Source organism: Ochlerotatus camptorhynchus, unplaced genomic scaffold (assembly GCF_037179485.1).
Source record: "Ochlerotatus camptorhynchus isolate MF236.1 unplaced genomic scaffold, CSIRO-AGI_Acam_v1.1 ptg000137l, whole genome shotgun sequence".
Lineage (NCBI taxonomy): Eukaryota > Metazoa > Arthropoda > Insecta > Diptera > Culicidae > Ochlerotatus > Ochlerotatus camptorhynchus.
The window spans coordinates 2,453,985-2,467,391 of NW_027040627.1; the positions used below are offsets into that span (position 1 = coordinate 2,453,985).

A 13,407-nucleotide genomic window follows, 5' to 3' on the forward strand; every position below is an offset into this window, starting at 1 on the left:
TGACAGATCGTTACCTGTCCGTCCGCTGTCACTTAGATGCCGAACCCACTGCAGGGTTGTGCTGACACAGGTAGATACCAACGGTAATGTAGATGTGCTCAGGCCAGTGTGTCCAACAGCTCTGATAATCATAGGCAAGCTGAATTTACAGATCCAAGTTGTAGAAGTTGCAGAACGTATTTGAAAAACATACATCACATCATTAGCATGTTTAATGCATTTATGCATAACTTCCATTATGCCTAACGTACTTATGCCTTCGTATGTCTAACGTATTTATGCCTAACGGGCACACACAGCACGAAAACAGATCATCTAATCGAACTTCAAAGAGTTAGTGCAGTATGAGATCTCAACCAAATGAACTCAAATTTCTGATGAGGATGATCAGGACTAGTGTGGGTCTGTCGTAGATCCTCACTGATTTGAAATCGATTGCGCTGAGCAGAGCAAAATTGATCATTTGAACCATCCGAGTGCATGAGTTGGAACTATCCGAACAATCTGTGCGAACATGCTAAATCAACCTAGAAAAATACCCAGCGTATCTCAGTGCAATCTTGCTCCCTCAATGTCACATGAATCAGAGCGTCCTCTTAGAAGAACCTGACCCAGAACGCTCACTAGCAACACATTCATGAAAATGAAATTGATACTGGAGGAAAAGGCGCCAACTTGCAAGTAACATGAGACAATCGTATGCACCTAATTCATACATTCTACAGCATCTCAAGTACGACGTCCAATAATGCATCCGTCAAGCTAGGCATCTAGTTACATAATTGTATAGTAATGACCGTGATTTGCATCTACCTAGCTACTTGAATTCTATGCGAATGCGATCCTCCAATATATTATATAGTCTCAAATTCGATTAGCACTAATACATTTCAAAATTTCCGTTGTTTTCTTCCAGAACGCAGAACGCGTGCGCGAACAGCAAAAAACGTACACAAACAAAGCAATTACAGACATCACGGAATACTTCTTCTCGATGCACAACGTGCTCCAAACGGTCGAAAAGGAGCTGCTGGAAACGGTAAGGAATGACTTTGTGAAGTACCGTACGGAAATCGGAACCGTACAGAAGCAACTTGCCACCACCGAGCGGGATTTGTCGGTGAGTTTATTGACTTAATGGTTTTATTTTCTGATTAATTACATTGTTTCCCTAAACAGCGTTCGATCGAGCAGCTAAAGACGTTCCAAGTGGTGCTTCCTCGACAGACACTGCTAACCGATCTTACCAGGGACATGAAGAAGATGCTGCAAACGGCGCCCATTACGGCCAACTTCCAGGAACCAAAGGAAAATCCTTTCCAATTTCGAGAACTTATGCCCCTACGAAGGGACATTCACAACTATTTTACTCTGGATTGCAATCGCAACAGTTACCGGCACACTGTGGTTCCCTACTTTGTGCCCGAGCCTGCTCCCGTGCTGGAACCGATAAAGTCACCGGAAACGCTTCACTCGCCTGAAGCCACCCCATCGGCGATGGAACATGATGGAAGTAAGAAACCCGGTTTCGATTGGGAAAATCTGGATAAATCCACGGCATCGTCTAGTCATACAGTGAAGGAAATGGACATCAGTAAAATTTCCGACGAACTGGAGAACGTTGAGGAGGTACAGTTTGTGGAGGAGAGTCTTTCGTTAGGTTCCGGAAAAACAACCGGAAGTCAAACTCGAACCAAAAAGAAGAAGAATAAGAAAGGCAAGGACCGCTCATCACATGAATCGTCGCGATCCAGTCTCAACAAGAACGTTGTTGATGTCGGTATGAATGCGGTCGGCAAAGCATCCAGCACTGCTACCATGAAGGTAAGTTTTGACCTCCTAAATTAAGGTCAACCACCGTGCTCAGCTGGTACATAGTCAACTCCCCCTAACTCGATGATAATCCAGGCTATATTAAGATTCAATGTTTAATTCTTCACATGATTGGATCCCAAATTACCCGAAATTACCTTAGAGCCCTAAGTATCTTGTATGGAATTTCAGTTCAAATCAAATTATATTGTTGGTCAAGAAAAATTATTTTAAAAAATCGATTATTTTTATGTACCGAACGATTCGGTTATTTTTTATCGACCTGTTCCGTGATACATTGTATATATTTTTTGATTTTTTTCAGTGAATTTGAGTTTCAAACTTTTTTTTTCAATCATCTTAACTAGTTTTTATTTAGTAGATAAATTATATTAGAATAGTTGTGGAACATATATTGTGAAAATATATATTGTCGGCAGCTTATTTTCCTTCGGCAACCTTTCCATTTGAACTGCGTGTTAACTAGCTGTTCTATTATCGGTAACTCGAAATCATCCGTATTTTGTAGTACGTATGTTTCATTTGATGAAAAACCTGGCATAATGGTTTTGCTCAGTCGTAAAAATGTAATCAGACTGAAGCTGAAAGATTAAGGAATCGTACAAATACATGTAGCGAAGCGTTTTTGTGAGAAAATAGAGCGAATTTAACGTTTAAATTTTTGTTGTCGAAAACAGTCAATGGACGCCGAAGTCATCATTTACCATTTGTAAATTGTTTCTCAATAGTTACTCAGTTGAATCCTAAAGAAAACATATGGACGAGAATAATGAAACCATGGAGAATCTCAAATAAAGGCCGGCGCACAATAGATACGTTTTCGGGTTTTTTGACAGATAATGCATGGGCTAACTGTCAAAAAACCCGAAAACGTATCTATTGTGCGCCGGCCTTAAGTACTGACTATTTAATGGTACACTTTCCCCCCGAAGAGCGCGAGTAATACCACTGAACAACTTCGCTGAAGACAGTAATTTTCTAGGTAGCAAGGATTTCAAGATATAACACGAGCAAGGAACTCACAAATTCAAGCACACTAGCGCCGCGTAGTAAGAAAACTCCACTGAACAATTTCGCCGTTTACAGCAACTTTCTAGATGGCAAGGATTTTAAGTTACATTAAACAAGGATTCACAAATTAAAGTTCACTAGCGCCGCGTAGTGAGAGAATTCCGAACTTCTGTCCACCAATCATTAGGTCTTGATCCACTGAACAACTTCCCCGAAGACAGCAACTTTCTAGGTGGCAGGATATCAAGATATAACACGAACAAGGAAATCACAAATTCAGTTCACTAGCGCCACGTAGTGAAAGAATTCCGAACTTCCACCAATCATTAGGTCTTGATCCAATGAACAACTTCGCCAGAGGCAGCAACTTTCTATATGGCAAGAATTTTAAGATATAACACAAACAAGGAAATCACAAATTCAAGCACACTAGCGCCGTGTAGTGAGAAAATTCCGAACTTCTGTCCACCAACCATTAGGTCTTGATCCAATGAACAACTTTGTCGAAGGCAGTAACCTTCTATATGTCCAGGATCGCGAGATATTCCATGTTGGTCCCTATAAGGTCAAATCCCATATGCTACGTGTACTCCATTTACGCGATTCCCTCGCGTAAACGGAATCATTCGACCAACGTAACCAAACCAATTCACCAACGTAAATGGAATTCGTGTAGACCGAGTTCGCGTTCTTCGGGGGGAGAGTGTAGATTGACAAACATGAGACGGACCGAATAGAGATTTTCACGTCCGGTTGTATTGGTGCGATTTGTGAGAGCGTGTTAAAGAAAAGCTGAGGAAAATACATAACAAATCGTTGTCAAAGTGATTTTGACAGCTCTAAGTTTATACATTTTATAGGTTAGTCAGAGGAACATAATAAACATCTTTACATGGCGATATAAACGCTAGTGTGCTACCATGTGCAGGAGAAGGCTAAAAACGCTAAATTGGCCTGAATTTTTAAAATTATCTAGAAACGCAAAAATTGCAAATTAGTATACGCCTTTTTAAAAGAACCCAAGCGATCGATTCAACCTCTGGTAGTGAATAGGAGAACGTCAAAAAGAGTGTTGTGAGCAGAAATTTTTGCCTTGAGGCATAGGAAGCGGAACACTTTTTTACTTTTCCTGATAAATTGATGCATATGAGATGCTCCAAAACTTAATCTACAGTTGAAGAATTTAATTCTGCAACGTTTTCGCAAAGATCCTGCTGGTGTACAGGAATATTTTTGTTGCGAGAAATGGAAAATGGAAAATTAGAAAAGTGCCTTAGTGGTTATGATCTTCCGGATCTCTTGTGTTTGAATAGTTAAGGTACAAATCAGTTCAGATCTGTGGAAAATCGTACAATGAGACAATTACCGATGGAAATTGGCAAGATGTTGAATGAAAAATGCTTTAATTTGCGTTGTGAAAAATAGTTATTCTGATGTAAACAAACGGTTTGGTTGACGTTTCTTCTTGAACTCGCGTGGCGTACTCTACGTTGGTGGTGCATTTTTTTTTTCTTCGATTATAGTCACTTTAACGCTCTTGGGTCATTCGTGACTTGTCCGGGGGTGAGATTTGAACTCGTGACTTTGGCGTGAGAGGTATGGATGCTAACCACTACGCCGGGGTCGCCCCCAGGTGGTGCATTTAGGCTCTGAACCATTTGGTGGATTATTTTAAATTTTGGTTAAAATTTGACAGATGGAAAGTTATCGATTAACCCTGCTATCCGAGCGTGGTTATTTATGACAGACAAGAAGTTAAATGTTGACAACCGTGGATGAGTTCTTCTCGAAAACCTGTCGATCGACAGCACAGGGATTTTCGAACATCAAGAATAACTTTCGAAATGTCACTTTTAACCACGAGTTAAATTTAACTCGGCAAATGGTTCACAGCCTTAAAAGGCCTATACAGGGTGCGTGACGAATTTTTGCAGTAAATGGCATAAAGGGTGATACGGTCGAAATTTGGTCAAGGGAAAACGCGTGTAAATCGGTGAAATCGTTTATTTAAAAAATCAAATTAAATTTCTTTTTCAAGTTCAATTAGTATAAAATTCAGGAAAAATATTCAGTTACGCTTCCGCCTTTACAAATCCGAATTGCCGGGCCTTACGCTTTACCCCTGCCATCAGATTTTGTACAGCCACCTTGTCCACCTTCTTCGCCGCAGAAAGCCAGTTTGCCTTGAACTGCTGCTCGCCCTTAGCAGTTTTTTTGGTCTTCTTTAGGTTCCGCTTGACAATAGCCCAGTATTTCTCAATTGGGCGGAGCTCTGGCGTGTTGGGAGGGTTCTTGTCCTTGGGAACCACCTGCACGTTGTTGGCGGCGTACCACTCCATGGCCTTTTTACCGTAATGGCAAGATGCAAAATCCGGCCAAAACAGTACGGAACAACCGTGTTTCTTCAGGAAAGGCAGCAGACGTTTATTCAAACACTCTTTCACGTAAATTTCTTGGTTGACAGTCCCGGAAGCTATGAAAATGCTGTTTTTCAATCCACAGGTACAGATGGCTTGCCAAACCAGATATTTCTTTGCGAACTTTGACAGTTTCATGTGCTTGAAAACATCTGCTACCTTTCCCCTTCCTTTTGCCGTATAAAACTCCTGTCCCGGAAGCTGCTTGTAGTCGGCTTTGACGTAGGTTTCGTCGTCCATTACCACGCAGTCAAACTTCGTCAGCATCGTCGTGTACAGCCTCCGGGATCGCGCTTTGGCCGTCGTATTTTGTTTATCATCGCGATTTGGAGTCACTACCTTCTTGTAAGTCGATAGTCCGGCTCGTTTTTTGGCTCGATGCACGGTTGTAGACGATACACCCAGCTTATTTGCGGCATCTCGGAGAGAGAGGTTAGGGTTTCGCTTGAAACTACCGGCAAATCTCTTTGTCGTCTCAGCGGCTTCCGGTTTTCGATTTCCCCCCGATCCAGACTTCCGGGATGTCGACAAACGTTCCCCAAACACTTTAATTACATTTGTAACGGTTGATTTGGCAACTTTTAGCGATTTTGCCAACTTTGCGTGCGAGTAGCTCGGATTTTCGCGATGCGCGAGCAAAATTTTGATACGCTGCTCTTCTTGCTTGGACGGCATTTTGACAACTGAAGAGTGAATTCCAAAATCAAAATAGGAGCAACATTCTACACACACACACCTTCAAAATGAGGGGTGTTCAGGTTTTTTAAATGCAAAATTGAAAGAAATACGTCAAGTTGATATTGACCAAATTTTGACCGTATCACCCTTTATTTGAGAAAAAATACACCAGTTAGTTATTCTAGCAATGAATTTTGTGCGATTTATTTTCTTTCGCAACATATGGAAGTTGTAAGTAAATTTATTGCCTTCCCTTTCAACGACTGTAGTTAGACGCTTCCGGAAACTGCCGTATGCACATTTTAAAATGTTTCGATCCATAGATGTCATCACTGCCTTGATTTTAGCTTTTAGCGACTTAAGTGTGGTGTGAAGGGTTCTATTGGTATCCCGTTGGACGACGCCCTATACAAAATAATCCAACGGATTGATATCGGGACTGCTTGGGGGCCAAATTTCTTCCTCCCAAATTTACGAAATATTTTCCGTAAGCCATTTCTGTGCTTTATTAGCAGTATGAGCAGGTGCTCCGTCTTATCACTTTCCCAAGCCTTTTTTTAATATTATACACTGTTCTTTCAGACACATTTACCGACCGAATTATTTCTTTCATGCATACTCCGGCGCGCAACAAAGCGACAACGGCTGACAGATTGCTCTCTTGTTTCGACATCTTTACGTTTACTCAACATTGTTTGTTTAAATCTTACACCTAACAGTATAAGCTATCCAGTGCTGCCAAATACATCTAAATCATGATGCACAAGCATGAGAAATTACTATTTGAAATTTACTGCAAAAATTCGTCACGCACCCTGTATAAGGATGATATCTTCCTTCGGCTAATCATTAACGTCCACGCTGGAATCTATAATGCTGAAACCTGTCAGTTATTGAGCCCTGGTGGTGATGTTGGCGGGGTAGTCCCAACTGTTTCAATGTGCACTCACCAGATGGTACTGCAATCATATAAGGGTGGTGTATCCATTGCCTTATTTGAGAAAATTATAAGTAGGATATCTAGTTAATTATATATCTTTGAACATGTCCTATAGTGTAAAAACGACAAAATTGCCATTCATAATCGACATAAACGTGTTTAACTGGTCTTTAAAATGCTAATAAATTGGTCTTAAAATGCAATACAATCGAAAACCTATACTGGGGTTAACGTCATTTTTAAATCGCCCTTAAAAAAGCTTAAAACATATACCTATTGAACAATCCTCCCCTTGCATTTGGTAATTTTGATAGGAGCAAATCTAAATACCTACATACTCGTCAACTAAGAAAAATCCCGAGCACGGCTCTGATAGTAGTCTATTAGTCTTCATTCACTAACGTTTTTAACCATTCGCAGGCCAAGTGCGCCAGTCCGGATGTGGAAATCATTGATCGACCCGAGCAAACTTCGAATAGTCGACAAGGAGGCAACCGTCATTCGCCAAGGCGTGGATTTTCGTCCAAACGAACCTTCGGAGGTCGTTTGAAATCCCAAGGGCTGAACAGTTCCGCTCACAGCAGTTCGAATCAGCACGCATCGGCCAGTGCACCGGTTGATTCTTCCCGAGAAGGAAACACGGTGTTTGAGATAAATCCAATCAACCCGGACAATGCCTTGTTCATCAAATTCAGCCAGAAGGTGAATGTTACCTATGTGACGAGTCCGCACAAATTCTACGTGCAGAATCAGGCCTTCAAATCGATCGTCAACCAGCTATGCTGCGATGACGCTGAGGCCGAGGATGCCGAGGTCCCAGAGGATGTCAAAATTGGTAAGCTATATCTGGCTCAACCCACAGCTGATCGGCGCTGGTACCGGTCCAGGGTGATCGGGTACTCCAAAGAGACCAAGAAATATGACGTCCGTTTCGTTGACTACGGTCGTACGGATGAAATTCTCCATTCACGTCTTCGTGTGCTGCAAGAAGACATGCAGGAATTTGAAGATGGCGCGTACGAGTGTGCTTTGTACGACATTGTCCCAGCAGACGGAAGCAAAACGTGGGCCCCCGAAGTCAAGCAAATTATGGTTGACTTTATTGAGAAGTATGTTCGGATACGATTATATTCGACTAGGTAGTTTGTCATTAAATGTTGCTATTCTAATTTTCAGCAAGCAATCGATCATGTATGTAATCCAGACCGACACTGATGGTATCGATCATGTTGACCTCATAATGCAGACCGTCGACAGTCCGAAATCGCTGCGTGATGCTCTAATTTATTTGAATTTGGCTAAACCGGATCCAAATCCGACAAAACGTAGCGAAGATTCCTCACAGCGGATCGATCACCTTGAGAAGGTAAAGAAACGATGGATCCTGGACTACAAGCGAAAAATTGCTGCTCGAAAATTGGAAAAGGATGACGTGTTCAGAACGAAAATTACCCTATCACTGTCGCCCAGTGAGTTCTATATCTGCAAGAACGGCTGGCGGGAATCATACCAAAAGATGCAAACCGAACTGAGTATCTACTGCAACAAGGATGCCAGAGTTGCTTACTTGCCTCACGTGGGAATGGTTTGCGCTTTTTCGGAAAAGGATCACGACGACCTATTGGTATGGAAGCGGGGACGCATAGTCAAAGTGGGTGAAGGTAAATCAATAAATAAGCGTATGGCTCCAAACGGATTGGAAAACGTTTTCTTTTTCAACTCTTACAGGGAAGTGTGAGGTGTATTCGGTAGATACAGGTCATCGCTTGACCATAGGATGGGAAAACATTCGTGAGATTTCGGGGCCATTCAGCTCGCCACCAGCGTTTGCCGTCTGCTGCAAGCTGATGCACATCGAACCGTTCAAGCAGCACATGTGCCGTTGGACAGCGGAAGCAATAGAATATTTCAACGGCATCGCACGAACCTTGTCCGTCTTTCAAGTGATCGTTGGTGGCCTGGTGGCCGATTGCTATGATGTAGTTCTTCACATTGTGAAGCGCCGGTATGACGTCTGTGTGAATGGTCTAATGGTGAAGAACGGGTTCGCTGTGTCAACCGGTGAGGAAAGTAGCACCGTAGAACGTGTCAAGGAAGTTCCGACTGAAGACGGTGCACAGGCAAACACCAGCAAAGCATCCAAAGTGGAAAAGAAAGTGACGCGAGCACAGGTAGAAGTTTTGCGAGTAGTTTCCCCGAGTGAGTTTTACGTGAGCTTGCTGAAGAATGCTAGCGGAATAGCCCGGATGCAGGACGACATTCAGAATAAGATGGACGACAAAATGGACGACGGTGACGATAAAACAACTTGGCAGCGGGGAGAAATGTGCTTGGTGTTCCCGACGACGGCCACGGGACAGGGAAGAGACACCATAGGCTGTGAGTGGTACAGGGGCCGAGTGATAGAAGTGGTTGATGACAGTAACTACACGGTATTCCTGATCGATAAGGCGCACACCATGAACTCCCATTACTCCAACATGAGCACCATTCCGCCGCTTCTGAAAGAGGTAAGTGGGGTACCATACGAAACACATTTCTTTCATGCAGTTAAATCACTTAACGTGTTTTCTATGCAGGTATGTACTATCCATAATCACATAACTGTCCCATATTAATAATAGGAAATTTTGTATCGCGAGACCGGCGCACTAAGGTGGCACTTATGGAGGGGGGGAGACCATGATTTAAGCACCCCCAGTGCGCTAATGTATGATCCAACTAAACATTTTTCAAAATATGACAATTTTCGTCTTTTAAAAACAACCTCAAAACTCTTGGGAGAGGGGGTTGAAAACTTAAACCCCCTCCTTTGCTGCGCCAGTGGTCTAAAGCAGCAGTTTTTTTTTTGCTTCCCGAACGAACAGGTCGGACCGTAACTCCGAAGCCTTCAATCCACTGAAGAACTGTTCGGAGATTGCATCCGCACAATGCATCCGGATGGGATACGTTCCGGCAAAGTGACAACTAGATCTACTGTCTAATTGTCAGATTTGCCACAACGGAGCAGATCCGGATGCATTGTGCGTGGCTCATTTTCACACCCAAAGGAAGGCGGTAATTTCAACTAGCACTTTGGAGCTGCTGTCACATAGCTCAAGCTCACCGTTGAACACCTTCGACTTGTGAGTCAGTTAACACAGATGTAGAAGAGGCAGAAATATTGCACTACGCTTCGTGTTGGTTCACCAATGACCAATGGTACAAATAGTCACTATACTTTTAGTCTGGCGGGTAGAATCTCGGGAACCGATTGAGCTGTCAAATTAGCGAGCATATCACGACCAACAGCAGAAACGAGCACATCAACTCATCGCAAAAATCGGGCGGCTACGGTGGGCTGGGCACGCCATTAGAATGTCTCAATTTAAGACATTGTGGCTGCTAGACAACATTATGCTATTGTTTTGCATTTCTGTTGCTTCACACGAGTGTTGGCGTCGTCGGTGAGCCCTGCAGAAAAGATAGAGCAACCGGCAGTGTTGCCAAATCCATCGCCGTTGTCTGCAACGACGGGACTGATGTGCGATTATGGGCAGTGCAGTACAATATAATATTACATTATCTGAGTTCTATTGTAAACTATATCGATCACCACTGAACTTATAAATGATTCCATTTCAGTTTCATCCGGTTGCCATCCGTTGCTTTTTGGCTTGTGTCGGTCCGTCAGGACTGCAGGAAACCTGGACCCCATCGGTGATTGATGCATTCAGGGTCGCCATAGACAAGTTCAAGTTCTACTCCATTTCCGTCCACGGACGATGTGTGAACGATTCCGTTCCCGTGATCCTGTGGGGAATGACCATGGAAAGGGTCAAAGCTCTCTCGCCGCAGCTCTATATCTACACGAACATCAACAGCAAACTGGTGAAGTATGGCTATGCGCACCTCAAGGAAAAGTTCCCCCCATTATCGGAAGCTTTCTCGGTGGAGGAAGAACTGGAACGACATTACAAGGCGTTCGACAAGTTGTTGGACGACCTGGATGTGGAAATGGAAGAACAAAAAAGAAATGCATGTGACTCTGAGTCGTCAGATGAATATCAGGTAGTTTTGAAAATTCACTATATATTAAAATGTTGCGTCAACAACTATAATCTTCTATCCAACAGGTCGACATATCAGGCGAATCCACACCGATTGATCATTGGTTGCCGGCAAATCCAATAGAGAAGAATATCTTCGTTGCAATGCCAACCTACGTGGACAACAACGGTGTTATCTACCTACACGACGTGGATAAAGATCTCAAGCTCACTGCTATCAAAAAAGCCATCAATGCCAAATTCAACGGAAGCCAACATGTACCGGGAGATAAAGACTATGCCATTGGTCAACCGTGTCTGGCCAAGTTCCACGTCGATGATCAATTCTACCGGGCAGTAGTACGGAAAGCTATAGGCCCTGGTCGCTACAAGGTTCAATTCGTAGACTACGGCAACATTGAGGACTGTGGCGTGGAAGATCTACGCAAGGACGTCATTTGTGGTAGCATTCCGATGCTTGCTAACAAATATCGACTAACGGACGTTGCCCCGGCGCGATCCGATGACATTTGGCCAGTAAAATCACTCGACACACTGCACTCGTTGATCGTCGGGAAGCGGTGCCAGGTTCGTGTTGATAACGATATGGACACCGATACAGTTGAAGTGATTCCATGCTACCTCAGAACAACGGGAGAATTGGCGGAAGATGTGTCTGAATATCTAGTAGAAAACGAGCTCGCCATCAAGAAGCGTGGTGTGTTCCAGGAAAAAGTAGATATTCTCTATGATCCCTTTTCGGAAACTACTGGCAACAGCAATGATGATGCGACGACCCCGAAAGCCGGACGGCGTATCGCAGCCAATTTCGGCACGGGTGCCGAAGCAGAAGGCAAGAGCAAAGTTGTAAGTATTGATAGTAATCGTTTAGCAAAATTGTTCTCACTCCGTGTCTTTCAGGAACGAACCGAAGAAGACTTGCAAGCCCATTTCAGTTCGAAGGAATTGACCGACCTGTTGGACTCAGTGACTGCGGAACGCGAAGAGGGTGAAGACTCCGGCGACAATAGTTCCGGTATAGATATGAACAAGGTGCAGTACTTCTACAGCTTCGGTGATGTCAAGCAGGAACCAGATTCCGGCTCGGAAGATGATGATGAAATAAGGGATTTGGCCAAGAAAATAGACCAAGTTGACGACGCCGACGTGGTTGATGCTTCATCAAATATTTCATTCAATCCGAATGAATTCGATACATCCACCCAAATTGATCCACCGCTAGAAATTACACGTCCCACATTACATGGGTATCCTAAGTTAGCAGTGGACGAATCCATTAAAGGATTCTACTGTGAAGTGACGTACATGATCAATTCTACAGAAATGTTCGTTTATCCACAGTTGGATGAGCATATCCAATTGATGAAAAGCACGATGGCGCAGATTCAAACCTACGCCAAGAAACATCGGAAATGTCCCGATATCGAAACTAATATGCCGTGCTTGGCCTTGTTCCCGGAAGACGGCTTTTGGTATCGTGCTTTGATCGATGAATACTTCCCCGAACGCGCGGAAGCTCGAGTCTATTATGTCGATTATCTCAATAAGGAAACCGTCAATGTGCGGGATATTCTCAAGTGTCCCGTAAGCTTGCGAAAAGTGCCACTGCGGGTGATGAAGGTAAAACTGCACAAACTGCGTGCGAATACCAGAATGCGTGACGGAGATGTCACAAACAAGCTAGTAGAGCTGGTCGAAAGTAAACGACTCTACGCCAGAATAATGGCGCACAATTCCGTGGTCGAAGTTGAACTATTCACCGATTCCAGATGCAACCAATTGGTCTATCGTCAGTTGATCAAGGATAAGTACTACTCCGCAGAAAAGTAAATTGCACTCTCGCCGTTCGACACAATGTGAACGTGTTTGGCTGGGCCGCAGTTAATTTTTTATCCATGTTACTGAAAAAAACATTTCGAAAGATTGACCTTACCTACTTTAAGTTACTGCTCCGAGCCGAGGGCTGGAGAAACGTATGGTATTATTACTTTTCCTTATCCTTGAATTAAATAGCAATAAATGTAAAAACAAAACAACAGAAAGAGTACCATGCTTATTTTTCATTTGAAATAAACCAGAGAAAGTCCTTTTCCCTTTTCGCAAAAGAAATCGTAGGTTTGACCCGTAACGTGGGTAGATCACCTCTAAGTGGTGCGTTACGGTGTAAGATCTACCACCGAATTCTAGTTCCAAACTTTTCAAATCATGGTTGACGAGACCAACGGAACACATACTGTCGAGACCAACGGAACACAGTGGATACGTTGCATTTGCGTGCATTGGATAGTTAACCCATGGGTTATCTGTCAAACTTGCGTCAATGGAACGCATACGTATCCATTGTGGGTGGACCTTTTAAATTAGTCCTATGTTGTTACATTTTAAGTCTTGTTCACGCAGAAAAATTGATTTTTGTTTAAGGGTGTAATGTATTTTGTTATTGATTCAAAAATATTGTATCACTATTCCAACAAAACAT

General features: G+C 43.1%; 1 protein-coding gene across 1 annotated transcript; it reads left to right on the top strand.

The window, feature by feature from the left end:
* The first annotated feature begins 898 nt into the window (after nt 1-898).
* On the top strand, nt 899-12,951 carry LOC135700484 (tudor domain-containing protein 6-like). The gene is made up of 8 exons (XM_065221003.1): nt 899-1,120; nt 1,180-1,824; nt 7,300-7,988; nt 8,056-8,540; nt 8,608-9,389; nt 10,504-10,929; nt 10,995-11,774; nt 11,829-12,951. The coding sequence occupies exons 1-8, from the start codon at nt 995-997 to the stop codon at nt 12,756-12,758; spliced, it is 4,863 nt and encodes a 1,620-aa protein (XP_065077075.1). The 5' UTR covers nt 899-994; the 3' UTR covers nt 12,759-12,951.
* The last annotated feature ends 456 nt before the right edge of the window (nt 12,952-13,407 follow it).